This window comes from Egretta garzetta, unplaced genomic scaffold, assembly GCF_000687185.1.
Source record: "Egretta garzetta isolate BGI_Z169 unplaced genomic scaffold, ASM68718v1 scaffold374, whole genome shotgun sequence".
NCBI lineage: Eukaryota > Metazoa > Chordata > Aves > Pelecaniformes > Ardeidae > Egretta > Egretta garzetta.
In genome coordinates, this window is record NW_009259419.1 from 2,024,749 (window position 1) to 2,043,772 (window position 19,024).

Here is a 19,024-nt window from a genome sequence, read left to right on the forward strand (position 1 = left end):
TTCCCTGCTTCTTCTGTGTCTTGTCCAGTGGACATGTTGTGACTGCTCCTGCAGGAAGCTCCCACAGCTGTTGCAGGATAGCGGAGAGCTGTCTGCAGAGGTGTGGGAGGGTGAGCCCCTGTCACAGAGCTGCAGCTGGATGCCCTCACACAGGGCTCTGCAAGTAGAGACGTAGGAAGTGTTAACAAGAGTGAGCTGGGAGCCTTGCTTGCATTTGGGCCCGGTACAGCCAGCCAGCGCCGTCTGTGGGCATCACTAGGGTGGGATCTTAGGAACAAGTAGAATAAGATGTTCTTGTCACTCTGCACAGTAAATGAATCCTGCAGAAATCTGCCACAGGAAAAGAGCTTCAGTCTTGTTTAGTGAAGCTGGTTTACTCTTGAGTTTGTTTTATTTTATTTTTTAACTGGAGCTTGGCATCTTTTACAGGCTGTGGACTCTTACTCCTTTGCTGTTGTACGTTCAGGCTAGTTATTAATGAACAGAATTATACCAAGAATCACTGCCAGCATCGTGACTGTCTGACTACAAATAGTTTTCTCATTAGAAAGTTGGACCAATCACAGCATGCCTTAAAGGGAGCTGAGGCTCTCGGCAGTGTCCCTGCCCATGCTAACAAGTATTGGTTTAATGTGTGCAAAGCTTTTGCCGAGGGGCTGTGTGCATGCAAGGAGAGGGAGGTCAGGCTGAGGGATTTTCTGGGGGAGGAGGAGTAGAAGAGAGAAGTCTGTGGAGTTGACTTACCCTGAATTATTTTGACACTCATTCTTTCCCTTCAACATAGATATAACTGGACTTGTAGCAATTTGCATTTGAGTGGTGGTGGCACAGAGCAGAAGACTCAAGACTTTCAAATGCACAGGGTGAAATCAGTGTTGCGGCAGTACCTACAGCTCTCAGTTGCAGATCAGCGCTCAGCTGCTAAGAATGGTGGTTGTTAGTCCCTGTTTCATAGTTCATGTCTTGTAGTCTATGCTTTAAGGTAACAGACTTTTACTGAAATAGCAGCCTATGAAAATCCAGATGTCGGGGAAAATGGTATTCTTTCAGTAAATGCAGTAACTTGTGCTGGGAAAGTTATGGAGAAAGTGCAGGCCAGGATAGAAATGAAGGGGACACGCAGCTTTTCTGCTGAGGAAGATGCAAGTGCCTCAGAATGTTTGGCAGAGCCTCTCGCTACGGTAGATGATGTGGATTCCCTGGCCTGCCTTGCCTTGTAGTTTTCTTTGACAGTCTGCTTTCCTTTCTGGTGCCAGTGTGTCTCAGCTTTTCTCGTGCTCCAGCCCACATATGCACCTGTAAGGCTGTTGTGTTCTCCAAGATGCCCTGCGCAGCCTTTTTTCTTTGAAGGCCCCGCAGTCTTAGCATGGTTTAACTTCTAAGTCTCTAATAGCTTGGCTCTTCTAAATACTGTCACTCCCCTGAGGCTCTCTGTCCTCTTTACGTCCCTGTGTGTTTTGTTTCCTTTGCTGCCTTCTTCTTGTTGCTGCTCTTTTTTTTTTTTTCCCCCTTTTTTTTTTTTTTTCTTCCTGTATGGGTGTATGTAAGCCCCATTAAGCACTTTTCTAAAAGCTGGGGAGCTGAGGTTTGGATTTGAAGTGACCTGGTGGCAGAACAAGAGGCTGCATTGGATCACTGATGCTCAGAAGGTGATAGTGTGGAGATAGTGCTCTGGAGTGGTCAGGGTGGTAGCACTGGAGGTAGGAAGACGGGTGATTGCTTAATGTCTCCTTATGTGGCTGGGGTGCAAATACGGTGCCCTGCAGAGAGCCTCTGGTTGCTTTTAAGGAGTTATCCAGTTATCACTGGGTAAAGAAAATGAGCTTAGCAGCCATGTTTTGAATTTGTCCAGTGCAGGGCAGCATAATTGATGTGTGAGGAGGCACAGCTGTATTGCTATCAAAAAATGCAGTGGCCAGCCCCCAGCAGCTGTTTACCATTATATAATTTGTAGGAAGGGAAAACGAGACCTCTGGGCTCCTAACACAGGCAGGGATGCTCTGGCTGCTTTTGCTGTGATGATGGGTTTTGGAAGGAAGGGAGAGAAGGGGGTGTTTTGCCCTGAGCATGAATTATGTCTAAAAGGGATTTTTTTTTTTTTTCTTCTTTTTAAATGGGAGAAAATGGAAGAATTTTCAGCCTCAATAAAGAGGCATTTAAGTGCTGAATAGGATCTTGGTCCTCAGATTGGAAAGACTAATGGCCCTGAACACAGTAAAATTAAGTTAATTTTGTAGCTGTGTATCTGTGTGTGAGAGGAGGAGCGTGCCGCAGCGTGTGCGGTATGAGGGACGTGCTACGGGGCAGGTAAGTGCTGTGCAAGCCGCCTTCCTCTGCCTTGCCGGGAAGTGTCTCCTCCTTCCCCTCCCGGGGCAGCGCCAAGCCGGGTTCCTCCCTCAGCGCTCTTCCAAACCACGCTCTTCTCCTTCCAGCAGGGTCTTGGCTCCTCCGTTTATCTATGCTGCCAGGCTGGCAGTCGGCTGGCTTCTCATCTGCTTAGCCTCACCGACCCCTTTGTGCTTGCTTCCTTGTGTCCATGGCTGGAGAATAAGGCTTGGTCTCCCCTTCCCCCCTTTCCTGGCTGCCGAGGCTTTCCCAGCCTGCTCCCCTCTCCTGCTTGCTTCTCGGCTCTTTGTGTGAGCTCTGCTCCTGACGCTCGCCACGTGGTGGTTGCATTTTAGAGAGCTTGTAAGGCCTTGCGCTGGCAAACTTCTGTCCTCTTTGTTAAACGAGGTGGGGAAAGGGATTGTGCTTTAGATGTCAATAGGTCGTAGCCAGTTTGCTTTTCCCTGAAGCATCTAAGCAGAGCAGAAAGCTATGTGCTTTTCTGTGGGGTGCCCCAAGCACTACGGGCCTTTCTCCATGTTCACCTTCATGCTTGTGTCCGGATTGATTTCTTTGTAAATATGCTGTGGTATGCAAATGCCAGCACTGCATAATCCCAAAGCAGAGGCAGCTCAGGAAAATCCAACATCTTTGCAGGGCTCTGCCCCTGTTTTGTTCATCTGGGCTGCAAGTGTACTTGCAGCTTATGGCTGAGAGCCTGTTGCCAGGGTTTAGTTCACTGTTGCTTGGCACCTTTTAGGATCAGTTACGTTCAGTGCAAGGTGGGAGAATGGGCAGACCAGCAGTGCAGAATGAGTGCGAGGTGGTGCATGGTGTGGGGCGATAATGAATTAAGTGTTTAGCCTCTCTTGTAGTTATCATACTGCTTTCTTGTTCTGAAATTATTAATGTAGATACAAGACAAACTAGTTCTGAGACTCTTTTGAAGGCAGGAGAAGGAGAAGAACCAGATAACTTGTTAAGTTGAATGTTAAAAACAAAATTTTAAGATTTGCCATGATTGTTAAGCTACAGTCCTTGCTGTGCCTCTGAGTTTGGCAAAAATGGGGAAAAACAAACTGAATTGTGAAATCTGTCAGAAAAATGTGATCCAGGAGCTGCCTGCATTTCAAGGGCATGTTAAATCTGACTTTGTGTTTTTGGGTATGAGTATTATCCTTACAGTACCCTGTTGAGCCAGGCCCCATGCAGACAGAAGGAGAGGGACTATCTGTGCCTTGGGGATCTGTCGAGCTAATGAATACAACAGTCAGCTCCAAGGAGAGCTGGAAGTAGACTGAGTTCTTAAGATCTGATTTGAAATATTACAAATGTGTTATTTATGGTCTCCTATTTGATTTCAGCATTCCTGAGAGCGGGATGATGAGGAAGGATGACCTACAGTCGGGACTCTTAACACAGGGCCTGGGGAACCTGGCTCAAGTCCTGTGAGCCTAGCACTCTGTGCTTTGTGTGTGTGTGTGTGTGTTGATAAAAGCTCTTGTCTGCTGGTAGGGGTGCTGTGAGGATAAGGACCTGGAAGACTGTCATGTATGGGGGTGAGAGGAGGATATGCAACTGTCACAGACATTTAGAAGTCGGATTTGTGTGGGTTAAACTGGGCATGCTCACAGCCTGTTGATTGCAGTTGCATGCCATGTTGTTGCATGACTCAGTGCTGGGTGGGATTTGATACACACGCTTCTCATACACTCATGTTGGCCTGAGGATAGGTATCTGCTTCTGGAGATGGCTGCGTCGGGGAGGAGGCTGTGCCCCCTTTTCACGTTGCCACCTCTGCCCCTCTGTCAGCCAGGCCACTCGTGTAACCTCTGCCAAACCAGCTTTGGGTTGAAGTGGCTGGGTTAGTTTAGATGACTTCAGCACAGAGGTGAGGCCTCTCCTGGGCATGCTGGCAGGGCCTGATTCTGCTGCCTTTGGGGACGACACTACCTCCAGCAAGGAGGTGCAGTGGTGGTACCTTCCTGGATGTGCAGCTTCTCCACAGCACCCAGCTGGGTTTGGAAGATGTGTGTCTGCCACTGTACATGATGGGCTTGTTGGCTTATGGCCTTGAAAAGCGTTGGTGTTTGACCCAGGTTTTAAAGAATAATAATGTGAGAAATCTTTACTGTCTTTTAGAGCTGCCTGTGCTTAGTTGTTGCTGATTGATTCATTCTACTGTGTAAAATGAGATTTGGTACTTCAAGAGTACAGTAACATGGAATTTCTCTCTCATTTGACCTTTTGAGTGGATTCTTGTCTGGATGGAGACACCACTGTGTCCTTTCTGCATGCCCTTCACAGTACTGTCTTGCCAAGCAGTAACATGTTTGATCAGCAGCCTTAGCTCGTAAGCCATTGAGCAAGCTGGTTGTGATGATTTTTTTTTTTATTTTTTTTTACCTCCTTCTCTTAACTCCTGAGATGTAGGGTGAGGAGGAGGAGAGAAGTGCCCACATCCCCTCTTTGGAGACCAGGTTCTAGTTAGTCAGATCTGTTCCTCACTATCTCTTGGCAAGGGTTTTTGAAGTGTGGTGGAAAAAAATAAACCAGTTACTTTATGTTAACCAAGAATCGACTGGAGCTTTCTAGGCACTTGTTACTTTTACTAATCAGTGTAAGCTATCTCAAAAGGATGCTGTCATGTGAACTCTGGATGGGCGGGAAGGGAAGAGGTGTTGCTAAAAATACCAGAAAGTAATCTCTCTGCTTTGTGAACGCTTGAGACTGAGTTTTTTGGGTTTTGTTTTTTTTTTTTACTTACTTTCAGGTCAGCTGGGAAAGATGAGTAAAATGCTGCTTGTTTGGGTTGCCAGTGCTTGTGCAGGCCTATGAAGGCCAAGTTTGAAGCTTTGCAGGGGAAACCAGGTCTGCTCTATGGGTGAGAGTGTTCAGTGCTTTCTAGAGCTGGGGTGGCGGGATTGTCTCTTCTGAGCAGGGGCAAAAGCACTTGTCCCTCTCCCCCATTTTCTGTTCCTCTTGTCATTCCCCACAGGGTGTGGGGGAATGGGAAAGGGTTGGCTGAAGCCGAGGAGTGGGGAGTACTTGGGTCAGTGGTCTAAACAGCATTGCTGTTTAATGGGAGAAGGCATGGGGGGAGCTGCAAGGTCCAAGAAAACCCTCTGTTGGCTTCTTGCTTCTTATGTCACGTCTCCTGCAGGAAGAAGCCTTGAGAAGCCAGCGGTGTCCTAGAGCTGGGGTATGGAGAGGAGCCACCATACGCTTCTCGCTCTCAGACTAGTGTCGCATGTGTATTCCCCATGACAAATTACGTCTTGTTATTTTTGTTTCTCAATTTTTATTTTTACTACTAACAGCTGGTTTGTCCTTTTGTCAATGTGTAAAGACACACACGGGATAAGGGGGATAGCAGGGGGAGTGTGGATATCTGCTGAATGGGGAGAATGGGCAACCTGTTTGGTCTTGTGACAGCATGGCTGTAAAAATGACAGGTGACACTTGTTGTTATGTGCTAAGTAATATTTGGGGGTGTGGGGGGGGGGGGGGAGTGTAGGGTAGGGTGGAACAGCCCTTAACTGTATGTGTACAACAGTGGTCTCTAAATTAGCTGTTGCCTTTCTAGATAAAGATCTTGGGAGTCATAGTGGTTTTTCAATCAACTCAATGGTAATAGTGAAAAGGCAAGTGTATTGTTAAAAGCTGTTATGAAAGCATCAGAGAACAAAACAGAACCTCATTATGGCATGTTTTATAAATCTTATGGTGTACCCTCTTCTTGAACACTGCGTACAGTTCTGGTTGTGCCCCGTTTCCATCCCTCCCCCATGCATACATGCTTCTCAGAGCTGTAAGATAACTAGCTAAAAGTACAGGAATTGTTTCCAATCTCTGTACAAGGGAGAAGCAGAAAAGCCCAGACTGTCTAGCTTGGAAAACAGATGACCGAGAGGAGCACAGTGGAGGGTCTGTAAAAAAAAAAGCAAGAGACCCAGAGGAGGTGAAACGGGTGCAGTTATTCTCTGCTTCTCATAAGGCAGGAAATGGGGCCACCAAATGAAATGACTGGGTAGCAGCTTCAGATCTGAGAAGGGAGTGTGTGCATGGGCTTTCTTTGTTCTCCTTCAGACAACAAACATGTAATTAAATTGTAGCACTCTGCCACAGGATGTTGTAGATGCCAAAATTACAAATGGGTTCAAAAAGGATTAGACTATTTGATGGATTCCCCCCCCCCCCCGCCCCATGAAGGGCCATTAAATCCAATGATGCAGTGCCAGGCTCAGGAAGTCTCTGCTGGTCATGGTCTCGTTATTCCTAAGTGCTGCCTGCGAATAATGGGCAGGACTGGGCCCAAACAGCTCTTCTTGCTGAGGGTATGAGAATGCAACAGAAGACCCCATTCAATGGGTGGGAAGAGCTGAGGGCTGGCTTAGTAAAGACATGGGAGACCATGTGAATGAGGAGCTGTGCGTGTAGGAGTTGCTGATTGTCAAGGAACAAGGGAGGCAGCAGAACCAAGATCTGTGATGGGAAGAGAGGAAGATGTGTTTGCCTTATCTCTGCTTCCTCATCAGCAGACTGTTTGGCTTCAAATAGATTTGTCGGTGCCTAGATACTTGTTGGCAGCACGAGACCTGGCACTTGAGGGAACTGTGCTCTGTTGTTGTTGTTCCTTTTCTGTATATTAAATTCTATACGTGGATCTTACTCACATACATGTAGGCGTGCCTGTGTGACTACTTGGTCACTAAATGAAAGTGGAGGGGAAATAGCATGGAGGGAAGGAAGGAAGGAAATATCTTCTTGTTGGGGCAGTGTTCAGGGAGATTGAACAGAAACCAACAGTAGTTGGCTCATGTAGCTTGGCTCAGCTTGTCGCTTGGCTCTCAGAACTAATTGTGTGCATGCTTTTACCTATTTTTAACAAACTTTAAAATGGTTCGCTGCATGGTTCTGTGGAGGTCCTGCATTGATGTTTTTTTTTTTGTAGGGCTGTGAGTGTGCCAGGGGTTCCCAGGGTTGGTGGCAGGGTGTGGGGCCCAAGTGTGGCAGTTGTGGTTGTGGGGTGGTAGCCATAGGGCATGTTGGGGCCCACGAGGCTCTGTGTGTGTGTGCTTGCTTTTGTTGCTACTGATGGGCAAGGTGGCACGGGTCCAGTCCTATCCCAGTCCTCCTGATGGAGCTTTGGAGCTGCTGTGGCTCTGAACTGCAGCCTGGCGAGGCCGGGGATGCTCTTGGTGATGCTGAGGGGGGAGAAGTGCGCTTGGGAGGGCAGGTGAGCCTCGTAGCTCCAACCCGACGCGTGCGCTACAGGCTTGTGCTTTGTTCTGGTTGCCTGCTTTTTGGTTGTGCATTCAGGATCGCTGTAGCATAGTTACTAGCCCTCCTCCTTTTAAAAAAAAAAAAAAAGTGGATGGTGCAAATTTTCACATTTTTAAAAAGGCTCGCAAGAGATCTGTGGTAAAATCTTAGTCAAATGTGTATTTTCTCTTCTTAATTTTATACCTAGGTCTCTCTTTAAACAAATTCCAACCCTTTCACGTTTTGGTACAAAACCCTGGCCATGTCTAGACAAAAGCCCATTGTGATTACCAGAGGTGTGCTTCTCAATACTGAGTGTGTGAGTGGGTATATTCATGCTTCTGATGTTATGTTAATGTATTTCCTGCTCATGTATGGCTTGCAGGGCTTGTGTATGCAGAACTTGCTGCAGAGCTCGGATTGGAATTGCATGCATGTAGAAAAAATAATTTTACACACTTAGAGTGTATATTGAAAGGCTGTTTGCTTGTATAGTTATTCAGACCTCATCTATGGCTGCACATTGGTGCCACCTGCTTGCAGGAAAGAATGAGTGGACTCCTATTATTCAGGGGAAAAAAATCAAGGCGAGGCCTCAACATCTGTTCTGGCTTCATTGTTCAGTCTGGCCTGGGCTGTGGGCAAAATGTAGGCCACAGCTTTTGCTTTACTTTTGCTTTAGCTCTTAAACTGGAAAGGCATCTGGGATTGTATATGTTCTTAAAAAGTTTAAAATAAAATAAAAACATATAAAGAAGTGAAGTTCAGACTTAGTATGTGTTGAACTTGATGACTTTAAAGGAGAAGAAACTGTATTGCTATCCATGCTTTTTCTCGTTTTCTCTTCCAGTTCTTCCAATGGTAATAATTTTTATCACTGCAAAGTGACCTTTGTAATCATTGCTGGATGATTAATCTTTAACTGGGTAATTTTTAAAGCAATATTTTTCACACTGCTGTAATGTGTGATACCATGGGTTTTTGTAGCACAGCACCTACAGTTACTCTGAGGCAGTAAGGCCCCTTCAGCCTGCGTTTCCAGTGCTGCTGCTCTGTATAGAAACCCAAATAGTCGCCTTTGTTTCCCTAGGCAGATACAAAAATGCCCTCAAAACTTTATTTGCATGTAGATTATAGTGCCAGCCGGGTGTAGTCATGTATAGGAAGAGCTAACTGCTGCTTAATTTGTAAGTTTTTAATTAAAAAAAAAAAATTCCTCAACTTGCAAGATTTCTGTCTAAAGTGTTCTGCTGCATTTCATGCTGCTATGGTGTGTACAAATATCGTATTTCTATGAGGTACCAGCTACTATATCTGGGCAGTTCTCAGAAAAAAAAAAAACCAAATGAAAGGGGACCACAAACAGTATCTGCTGACTCCTTGGGGAGAAGTCACATGCAGGAGAAGATGGATATGGGCAGTGGAGTTCTTCAAACGCCTTTGAGTTGCTGCTGAGACACCAGTGCCAGCAGCGGGGAAGGAAGGCAGCAAAAGCTTTTCTTCTGACTCTATTTTGTTTGAATTCTCCTGTGCCACGTAGGTATTTTGTTGTTGTGTTGCAGTTGCGCATTTACAATTACACTGTGAGCCTAAGAAATATCAATGAACCAGCGAGAGTGAGTTTTTTAAACTATGGGAGCCAGTGCCTCCCTTGTCTTATTTTGTTTAACAGTCATAAAGAAAATGCGGGTTTGGGAATGGAAGCACTTGTTTAATCTCACTTCATTAGGAGTAAATACATTTAGACTTGGTCCAAAACTGCTTTAAGCAGCATTCAACAGCTAAGTTGTTATATGTCATCTCCAGCTCTTCCCCAAACAATAAAAACATCTATTCACCTTTGGGTATTATACAATGCATATTTTATACATAATGCTGAAGGTTACATATTAAAAGGAAGAGGTGTTTCTTAGTCTTTCTTTTTAAACCTGCAATATGTGATTTAAGAATGAGTTAGTACCAGTTATGGGGGGATCAATAAGTACTGTTAGCAATGCAGTAGTCTTTGTAGGTGGGAATCTTGCCATCCTGTACCTTGGAGATTTCAGTTGTTGTGTAAACTTTAATAACTTCATGAAATATGTTGTTTAGATCTGGAAATCTTTTCTTACCTGTTGCCTTGCAAAAGATCAGTACCTGAAAAATTCTCTGTACTTCTATTGGCAAGTGCTTTTTAAACTTTGATTTGCCTGTATTTGCCTTCCAGAGAAGGTACAGAAGTGTGTATTTGTATCAAGCACCTGGCACTGGATGTGCTTTTCTGAGCTACCTTTTGCTGTTTCTAAATAATGGAGGAACTGACTAGCAGTAGATTCCTACTCTTCACGGTGTGTGTGTTGCAGTGCTCTCACATAGTCATGTGTTAAATGTGTTTTGCTTTGAAACTCAGAGGGCTTCAATAGCTCTGAAATGCCTTGTGCAAACAGCAACAGCAAAAACTCACATCAGAGACTACTGAAAGGGTTAGGGAGAAGAAAGAATGCTGGAGGCCTCCTGGCAGAGCTTCACCCTGACTTGGGCAGGATGGAGCTGGGAGCGAAGTGTGTCTTGGCATCTGCAGGAGACGAGGATCATCTCTCTGAGGGGTCAGTACAGGTGCCAAAAGCAAAGCGCAAAGCACTCTTGAGCAGCTCACAGCTGCAGCTGGAATGTGCAGCATCCTTGGGGAGAGCTGCAAGACAGAGCAGCTCCCTCAAAGTGCAGGAACTCAAGTGGGAGCTGGCACCGCTGCCTTGCACAGAAGCAAAATAATAGGCGCCAGAGTGATTGGTGGCTCTTTGAGAGGCCTCGGCTCCCACTAAGTTTATTCTGGCACGTTTCTTCTCTAACTTCGAGAAGAAAAATGAAATGAGATGCGTCAGGCTGGGCTCTGTTGTCCTCTTCCCTGCTCTTCATGTATGCTGTCATTCCACCAGTGGTCCTTAAGTCAGCCTAAACTGGTGCTGTGATTGAGAGAGGTATCCTGCCTGTCCCTGCTTCCTCATTCTCACATGTCTTGGGATATGCGGTAGAAAACTAGGAATTGGTATGAGTTAGAGCCAACTGCTTTTTTGTTGTATTACTCCTTTTTTTTTTTTTTTTTTTTTTTTTTTTTTTTTTAAGCTCAGGTATATTCCCTGCTTTGGTTTCTCAAGTAGGTGTTGGTGCTGGTGGAGGGGGAAGCAGCTTCCCTCCCTCTCTTTCGCAGTGCTGGGGTGAAGCTCTGTGGGGTGAAGGCAGAGAGGCCCCTGTCCACGTGGGCCTGCTGCTCCCTGTGCACCCGCTTGGCTGTTTGTGTCATCTTGCAGTCAGCTGATTTGATTTAATAACTGGGGAAAATGCTGTTTGCTTTCTATTTTGCCAGGTTACTTTTAGTGAATGTGCTTGGCTTGGAGGGATAAATGCCAGGGTCAACACAGGATGTGGGGGAGAGGCAGGGAACATGTGCCAGGAGCACAGAGCAATGCTGGCTGAGCAGGACCTCCTCTCCCTTCAGAAGTGGCAAGGTGTTGGATGGATTCAAGCTGTGAAGTGCAAGCTTCACCCTTTGGCCTTTTGACACAGCTCTTCAGAGGCCCTTAGTTAATCTCACCAAAAGGAGGTTCAGGAGGGATGAAGGGATTGGTATTACTGCTAGGCACAGCTTTCCTTCTTTACTGATGCCAGCTGCTCCATGGCTCATGTGAAATTTGGGAGGGGTGAAAAGGATGGGGATGGTACTTGCTGACCTGTAGCGGGGACTTCAAGTGTGCAGTACAGTGGCTTTTAGTAGTTTCTGTTTGGAGTCATTTCCCTTTCCCTGGTCGGGTGCCCTGACTTCATAGCACCTTGGCTGGGGGTGGTGAGAGAAGCGTACTTGTTGCTTTCAACCGTGCTTTTGCTGTCCATTTGCAGCACCTCTGCGGAGTGTGGTGGCTGAGGAGCCTGCAGGGCACGCGTGCATGTTTTGGCTCTCTTGCAATGTTCTGGAGAGAGCCTTGAACAAAGATCTGTGGTTTCATGTCAACACAAATGTATTCATGATGGCAAACTCTGCAGCACGTTCAACACTGAGGTTATTCATACAGTCTTGATTCCAGCACTGGTACAACTTTAGTTTGCTTAAAAGAAAATATGAAGTTACAATACCTGCAGATCCTTGTAGATGTGAGATACTTGTGTATTTCTTGGTGTAGGGATGGAGTGCAGACCCAGGGTTTAAGGTAACAGACACATGAGAGGACTCGCAAGGGCTTGGTGTCCTTTAAGAAGTTCCTTGTGAGGAACTTGCAGGTTCTCTTCTTGTTTCTGCAGAGGGTCCTGGCAAGGTTGACCCTCTGCTCTCTGACTTGGAGTAAATGCAGCAGAGGAGTGTGGCTCTGGGAGGATGGGAGTGGATTTTAAAAGTTTTGTTTTGTGTGTTGGTGTGGGGTTTGGTTTTTTTTTATATATATATTGGCAAAAAACCCCTATTTGCTCTCACTCTTTGTTCTCCTCCTGTGTGAGCTGGGATCCCTCAGGTATGGGGTCTAAGGTGGATTTACCCCTGAGGCTTTAAACTTCGTGGGTGGTAGTAGGAGAGCAAGACTGACATCTTTCTGTATCCAAGTGAAAATTGGACAGACAGATGCTTGGGAGTGAGGCTGTCTCGTGTAGTAACCTTCACAGCAGGGGAAAGACATGCTTTAAAGATTCAGTCAGGAAGGGTTTTTAAGTCAGCCTGATGCTTCTTGGAGTCTGAACTGACTGCTGCTGCTGGTTGAAACCTCTCTTGTGGGGCAGTCTTGCAACAGCTTTCTAAAAGTTGGGGGAGAGCTGTAGCTGCTGTGGGCTGGGGTGTTGTGTCCTTGCAGTGGGTTGCTCTTGCACGTGCCAGGCTGGTGCCGTAGCACAGACAGCCCTGGGAGCCCCCGGGGACGGAGAGCCTCAGCCCACAGGCAGAACTGCTAGGAACTCTAACCACAGTGTTGTCCCTCTGCTGTGCAAATCAGTATATTCCTACACACCATGTGGTCATGCGTGCTGGTATTGAGATGTGTCCTCACAGCTCTGCGGGGGGGGGGAAGCTCCCACAACTTCTTTTTAGAATAATGTTGATATATGGGTGTTCTGCCCTGCCTCATCTCCTCCCTTGTACTGTTGAACTGTTTGGGCTTGGGCAGGAAACCACATCAGTGAATGGGATGAACTTTAAAAATAACATTTTCTTCACAAAGTGAGTTTTAACCTGGACCAGTTCCTTCCTCTGTTTCAGCATGTGGTCCTTGGGGTAGGGATATGTTCTGGGGAAAAGGGAAGAGAGAGGTAGCGGAACTGGTGTGGAAAAAGCAATGTGGTACTGTACATCTCTGCTTGGGTAAAGGCAACGAGAGCTTGCATCCCCTGTGAATTCTGGCAGTGGAACAAAATTTAGGGGGTGCTGCTTGTAGTAGAAATTCTTCCTCTTGGGGATGGGGGAAGCATCCACGATTCTTCCCAGGCTTGGGACAAACAGGAAAGCCAGCAGTGGGAAAGTTATTACAGAGTGTTTGCTCCCACAACAGCTGTGATAGGGAGCTAATGGTTATCATGGAGACTTTACAAATACCTGGTCGGTAGCCTAGATGAAAGTGCAGGATTAAGTGAAATGTCAGGTGATCTCATCTGCCAATATACAGCTTCTCTAAACACAGGTTGCACTGGTTTAACTGCAGTTGCTTAAACAAGCAAACCCCATTGATCTTGAATGGATCTGTTCCCCTAAAAAAAGAGTAACCCTTGCCCTCCTTACGTGGCTATTTTTATATGGAATATATAATGGATTAAATTGAATTAGCTTTATAGCTTTGTCACTGAAGTATAGAGTGTTTGCATTCACCCTGGTATCCTTTGTCCAGAAGCAGGGGACAGGGGAAGGAATTGCCCTGTGTTGGTGAGCCTTGCAGCTGTGTTCAGAAAGATGCAGGAAAGGGACGTGATAACCCCTCTGCTCTAAGCCCTCCCTTCTCTCATGGCTCTTCCTTGCTATGTCAGGTAGCAAGAGTACTTGTGCTGCCTGTATTTATGATGGGGTCAACACTGGACTCGGAAGAATGCCTGTCATGTCTGCCTTGTATGCAGGGGACGGTAAATGTGTGGGTTGAGAAGGGGTGATGGGGAAGAATCACACAGAATCGCAAGGGTTGGAAGGGACCTCGGGAGATCATCTAGTCCAACCCCCCTGCTAAAGGAGGCTCTCCTAGAGCATTCTACACAGGACTTCATCCAGGCGGGCTTTGAATATCTCCAGAGAAGGAGACTCCACAACCTCCCTGGGCAGCCTGTTCCAGTGCTCTGTCACCCTTAGAGTAAAGAAGTTTTTCCTCATATTCAACTGAAACCTCTTATGTTTCAGTTTGCACCCATTGCCCCTAGTCCTGTCGCTGGACACCACTGCAAACAGACTGCTTCCATCCTTGTGACTTCCGCCCTTAAGAAGAGGTGGTGGAAGGTGAAGGAGCTGGCTGGCAGGCTAAGTCCCTCCTGATATTTGGGAGGGAGTCTCAGCCTCTGTGGATGTTTGAGAAACACCCTCCCACTCACAACCCCCTGCCCTTCTATGTGTGTTGGCATGTAGGTGCTTCTGTCCTTTGCAGAGAAGCATGAGTTTCAGCTTAACCCTGCTGTGTGCCTTGCACTGGCCTCTACCTATGCTGAGGAATGAGGGCTGAGGGTGGACAGGCCTGGGCTTGGGTGGAGAGGCAGGGTGGGAGAGATGTCGCAGGAATACCGGAGGTGCTGCTTTACACCCGTTTCTAAGTACAGCGTAACTCGGCTGGTTGTTGCTACTGAGTGGCTGGAGGGAGGCAGAGGGGGAAGAAGCTGGGCTGTGGGAACTGGGCAGAAAGGGGGTCCTGAGGATTGTATGAAGCCTGGCATCTGCAGGGGGTTCTTGTTTTGGGTGTGAGGCCCAGGGAAGGGAGGGGATGTGGGGCTGGAAGGAGGTAGCTCCTAACCCAAGGCACTGCCTTTGCAAAGGGAGGTCCTGGGTGCCTGGAGAGGGAGCTGTGATGGAGGATGAGGAACACATTTCACCAACCCCACTTGGGTGCCATGAGGTCCTGCAGTACCTCCCTGCACTGGTTGTCACCTCCCAGGGCTTGCTGCAGTTCACAGCCAGGAAGGCTGGGGTGCTCCCTCTGCAATGCCCCAAAGCGTAACTTGGGGTTTTAACCGTGGGAGGTGAAACTTCACCCACCTTGCTGTGGGTGAGCTGAGCTAGTGGCGCTCTGCTCCTGAAAGGGACATGCGCCTGACATGTCAGGGAGGAGCTTCAGCCTGATAAACTAGGAGAAAACTTATTCCTGAGTTAGGTGGGTTTCGCTAGTTCAGTGAGTGAGACTGTGGTAAATCCAGGCTGACAATTTGCCTAGTGTGAAGCCTCACAGAATTTGGGCATCAGGCTCCTGAACTGCAGTGGGTTCCTGGGGGTGCATTGGGATTTGGGTGGAAAGTGTTTAACTTCCCGGAGACCTGACTGACAATTTCTGTCTTTGAGTATTTTTATGGGATGAGAATGTGCTGTAATGCAAAGGGAGGAGAGAGTCTCTTTTTCTTTCTGTATTTTGAACCCTGTGCTAGACTTCTGTAGGACAGACCATCCTGGATAGGGAGAGTGAGGAGCAAAATTTGCTAAAGAGATGGCTTAAGGTTGCCTCTTTATTTCCAATCCAGACCTAGACTTGAAATGAGGAAGGAAGTAAAATTTAATCCCCAATGTTTTAAGACTTTTTTTGTGAAGTTGTAATTTTAAATTCAGCATTGTAACTTTAAATTCAGACACCCTTTGTGTTCTGTGTGTAGGCCTGGTCTCCACCCCCCATCTCTTGCCACCAGAGGCTGTTGTTGTCTCTTCTCACTCCTGTTTTTCTGCCTAGTGTAGAAAGCAATGAACATGTACAGTGCACAAAATATCTTGTATGTGCAGGTTTCTTTATGAAAAAAAAAAAAACAACAAACCCAAACCAACTGTGTGAAAGATAATCGTGGTGTTTGTCATGAAAAAAATTTAGTTCGATGTAAATAGGCTGCTGGCAACTGGTTACATTTAATACATGCTATTTGTGCTTCAAGCTTAATGTTAAAATGTTTTTGTCATCTAAACTCTGACTGTTGTTAGCTGAGCAGATTTCAGGTTAAAACCAGTCATCAAGTAATGAGCGTTCATAGCATTGTAATTACTAAACTTTCTGGTGGGTTCAGGTGAGCAGGACCTGGATGCTAGCAGGCCTCTTTACACTGCAGCAGACACACGTGAGCAGATAATATTCTGATTTCATACCCTGTGCCATGCGACAGCATCCTGGCATTGCATCTTTGGTGTTACTAGATCTTTTCTGACCTGTTTGTTTAATACATCATGAAGTGCTGGTTATATGTCTAATTGCACAGTGCAGAGAAAATAGCATTGTGTTGAAATATTGCATAAAACTTGAGCGTTAGGTGATGTTTTGTAGTGGAAGTAGTACTGTAGGCACTCGTTCATAACAAGACCTGCGAGTTTCTCTCGGCCAGGGTGGGTAGTTGAGCTGGCTGTGTGTGTGCTGACTCAACAGAGCAAGTTTCTTTCTCTTCTCATCCTCCTCCTCTTCTGACTGCTTGTGACCGAACAACAGCAGATTCACAAGAACTTGCTGTTGAAATGTACCTTAGCTTGAGGTTGCTCTTTCAAACTACATGCAGCTGTGGTTCTTCACTTGAGACTTTCAGAGCTCTCATGCCAGCCAGGCGTTACGCGGGTTAAAAACGGACTTGTGTTCTGAGCATGGGTGCGTGTACGCAGCGTGGGTGTGAGTGCATGAGAATCTCTGGAGCGGTTGGGCAGAGGGCCTGATTCTGACCTGGGGGACCCAGTGTCACCTTGGGGGGCCTTCCAAAAAAAAAGGCATAGAAGGGCTCTTGGGGCAGGGGGGGAGGTGCTCAGCAGTGAAATCCGGGAGGTTCACGCATGTGTCTACCCTGAAGTGTTAATCCAGCTGCACAGTACGGTCTCATGATGTCAGGGGCTTGGAGCCTGCTGCCTGAGCCTAGCTCCTCCCTTTTTCATTTAACGATGGCTGGAAGAAAAATAATCAAGTACGCTGGAAGAGAAACATTAATTAACTTTTAATTTAGATGTAACGTATGCTTCTTAGTGTACTGCATGAAAGAGTGAGTGTGCGGTATCTGTCGTGTTATATAGGGAGTGATGCATTGAAGAAACAAGGAAAAGCCTCAGGTCTGAATGGAAAGATGGGTTTTTAACTCTGTGGATGGGTTTTGTATCTTGATTAAAAGCTGCAGATGTGTGATAAGTCATTTATGTATCCATTTTGCATCTGAAATTACTTTCTGTGTAACTTTGTTTGTATCTGTTTTCTCTTAAGCCAAACTCGCAAGGCGAAGTCAGGAGAGAGAGAATCTTGGCATGCTGGTCTGGTCACCTAACCAGAATCTGTCTGAAGCAAAATGTAAGTCTCTTCAAATACTTTTATTCCCCCCTTCCCTTACATGTGTCATTTCAAGAATGCAAAGTTGCAACTTTCAGTAGAGAGGTCTGTGACCTTTCCATTATGATTTGAAATTAATTTGAGAGGGGGGAAAAAAAAAAAGCCTGCAAAGCAATCCCCCAGAAGAGCTTTGTTCCCCACTGGGCAGGCTGCTCAGAGCGTTACATCCATGGAGGCAGGGAAGGGAGGAGAGATATGGCACACTTTCTTCCTTGGTAGGAATTCTTTAAGATACTTATCCACAGGCCTACGCTATCTGCTTTTTTGCTGCTGGTGCTGTAAAAGATGACAGAAATAACTGGGCAGAGCAGAATGAAAGGGGGGTGGGGTGGGTAGGGAGGAATATATGGTAATTAGTAGTAGTACCTTTTTCCCCACACAAAGAAACAAATAAAATCCACATCTGGAGCCCATGGAGGTTTAAATGCCAGAACAATTGCAGTGCCTTGGAATTCCACGTGAGGGCAATTACCAGTGCTCTGTGTGTGTCTAGGAACAAGTCTCACTGCTGCTGCCAGATGGCAGAACTAGTGTTTGAAAGGTTTGTCTAGCTACACTTCTCCTCATGAATAAGTAGGACTCCTTGATTAAAGGGCTGCTGTTTGAATGCAGTAACTAAACCTAAGTGCTTTTGGGGGAGGGAGCTGAAAGGAGCTATTTTTGACTTTGTGCTTGTACCTTTTTTTCTCCTTTCTGATTCTGGGACTGAGAATCTTGCATTCCTGTTCCTCTGCAGTTGTTTGTGGTGGCACTATTAAGTTGATACCTGGTTTTCCCCTAGAGCCAAGGGCTAAGATGCATCACAACACACTTGTGAGGAGGTAGTGGCATTTGCAAATTCAGGCAGCAGAGGTTGTGCACAAACTGGCTCTGTCATGAAAGGGCTGGGCTCTGTCCTGAGGCATTTGTTCCACTGAGCAAGTTCCCCCTTAAATTACAGAAGGATGATGGTACTGTGATCTACAGATAAAAAGGGCTTTGCAAGGATCATGTCTGCCTTCTCTCCTACCAGTGGTGTCTTGTCTGCTCCCTGCTGGCTATTGAATGCTGAACTAAATAAGACTGATGAGGAGAGGGATATATTTGACAGTTATCTACATCTAGAAACCTACAGCTAGAAAAGGTGTAAGAGCAAGAAACTGTTGCTTCCACCAAAAGGAATGACTCTTTGTGGGTTGTCTGTGACACAGAGGGTTCCTGTAGCTGCCTCTCAAGCCTGAGTGTCTTTTGAATCTCAGCTCAGATTTGCAACATTTAACTCCTGCCTGATAGGAAATGAGAATGGAGGAGGAAAAAGGAGTGAAGAGATGTGGAACTGAGTAAAATAATCTGTGACTGAGTATTCTGTGGCAATTGGCACAAAAATATGTAAGGATATTACGGAGCAGAAAGAGGATGTAGCTGCTAAGATGTCATGAACCTAAGAGGTAATTAAAAATGTAGTATGACACTGATAAAAACTAGGTGGCAGTTGACTGTTGCTGGTATGATAAAGTTGGGGAAAACAATATGAATATAAGAAGAGGGCAAGAAGAAATTTCTCAAGATTTGACATTTTTGTAAGAATGTAGGCTCATTGGTGATTTCACCTTCCAAAAAAAATACAGAAAATTACGGTGTTCAGGGGAAAGAAGTATGATGCTCTTGCACTATATGTGACACACAAAATATCTCCCAGGTGCCTAATTGATGTAGAGGGATGGAGTTGTGAAATTCAGCATCTAGTAGTAGTAAAAAAACCCACAGGAGCATTGGGAGAGGTGGCTGAAGGGACCTTGGGGTGGCAAGAAGACTCTAGCAGATGGGGAGAGGGTAGCTGTGCAGGGAATATGAGAGAATGGGGTAAGAGTGGGCTGGTTGGTCATTGCTTTGTCTTGTGTCAATTTGAGCTGATGCTACCGAAAGGTATCAGTTATTCCTTTCTCTACCTGGCATTACTTAAAAGTGAACTGTGAAAAACAAATCCTGCT

The 19,024-nt window shown here is 46.2% G+C and overlaps 1 protein-coding gene across 1 annotated transcript in view; it reads left to right on the top strand.

Annotated features, from left to right (window-relative positions):
• The window catches only part of RCOR1 (REST corepressor 1), a 108,189-nt gene that overhangs the window by 47,359 nt on the left and 41,806 nt on the right, over positions 1–19,024 (top strand). Inside the window, exon 3 of the mRNA XM_035892435.1 lies at positions 16,932–17,015. Within this exon, the coding sequence (XP_035748328.1) occupies positions 16,932–17,015 (84 nt within the window). The remainder of the gene's footprint in view (positions 1–16,931; positions 17,016–19,024) is intronic.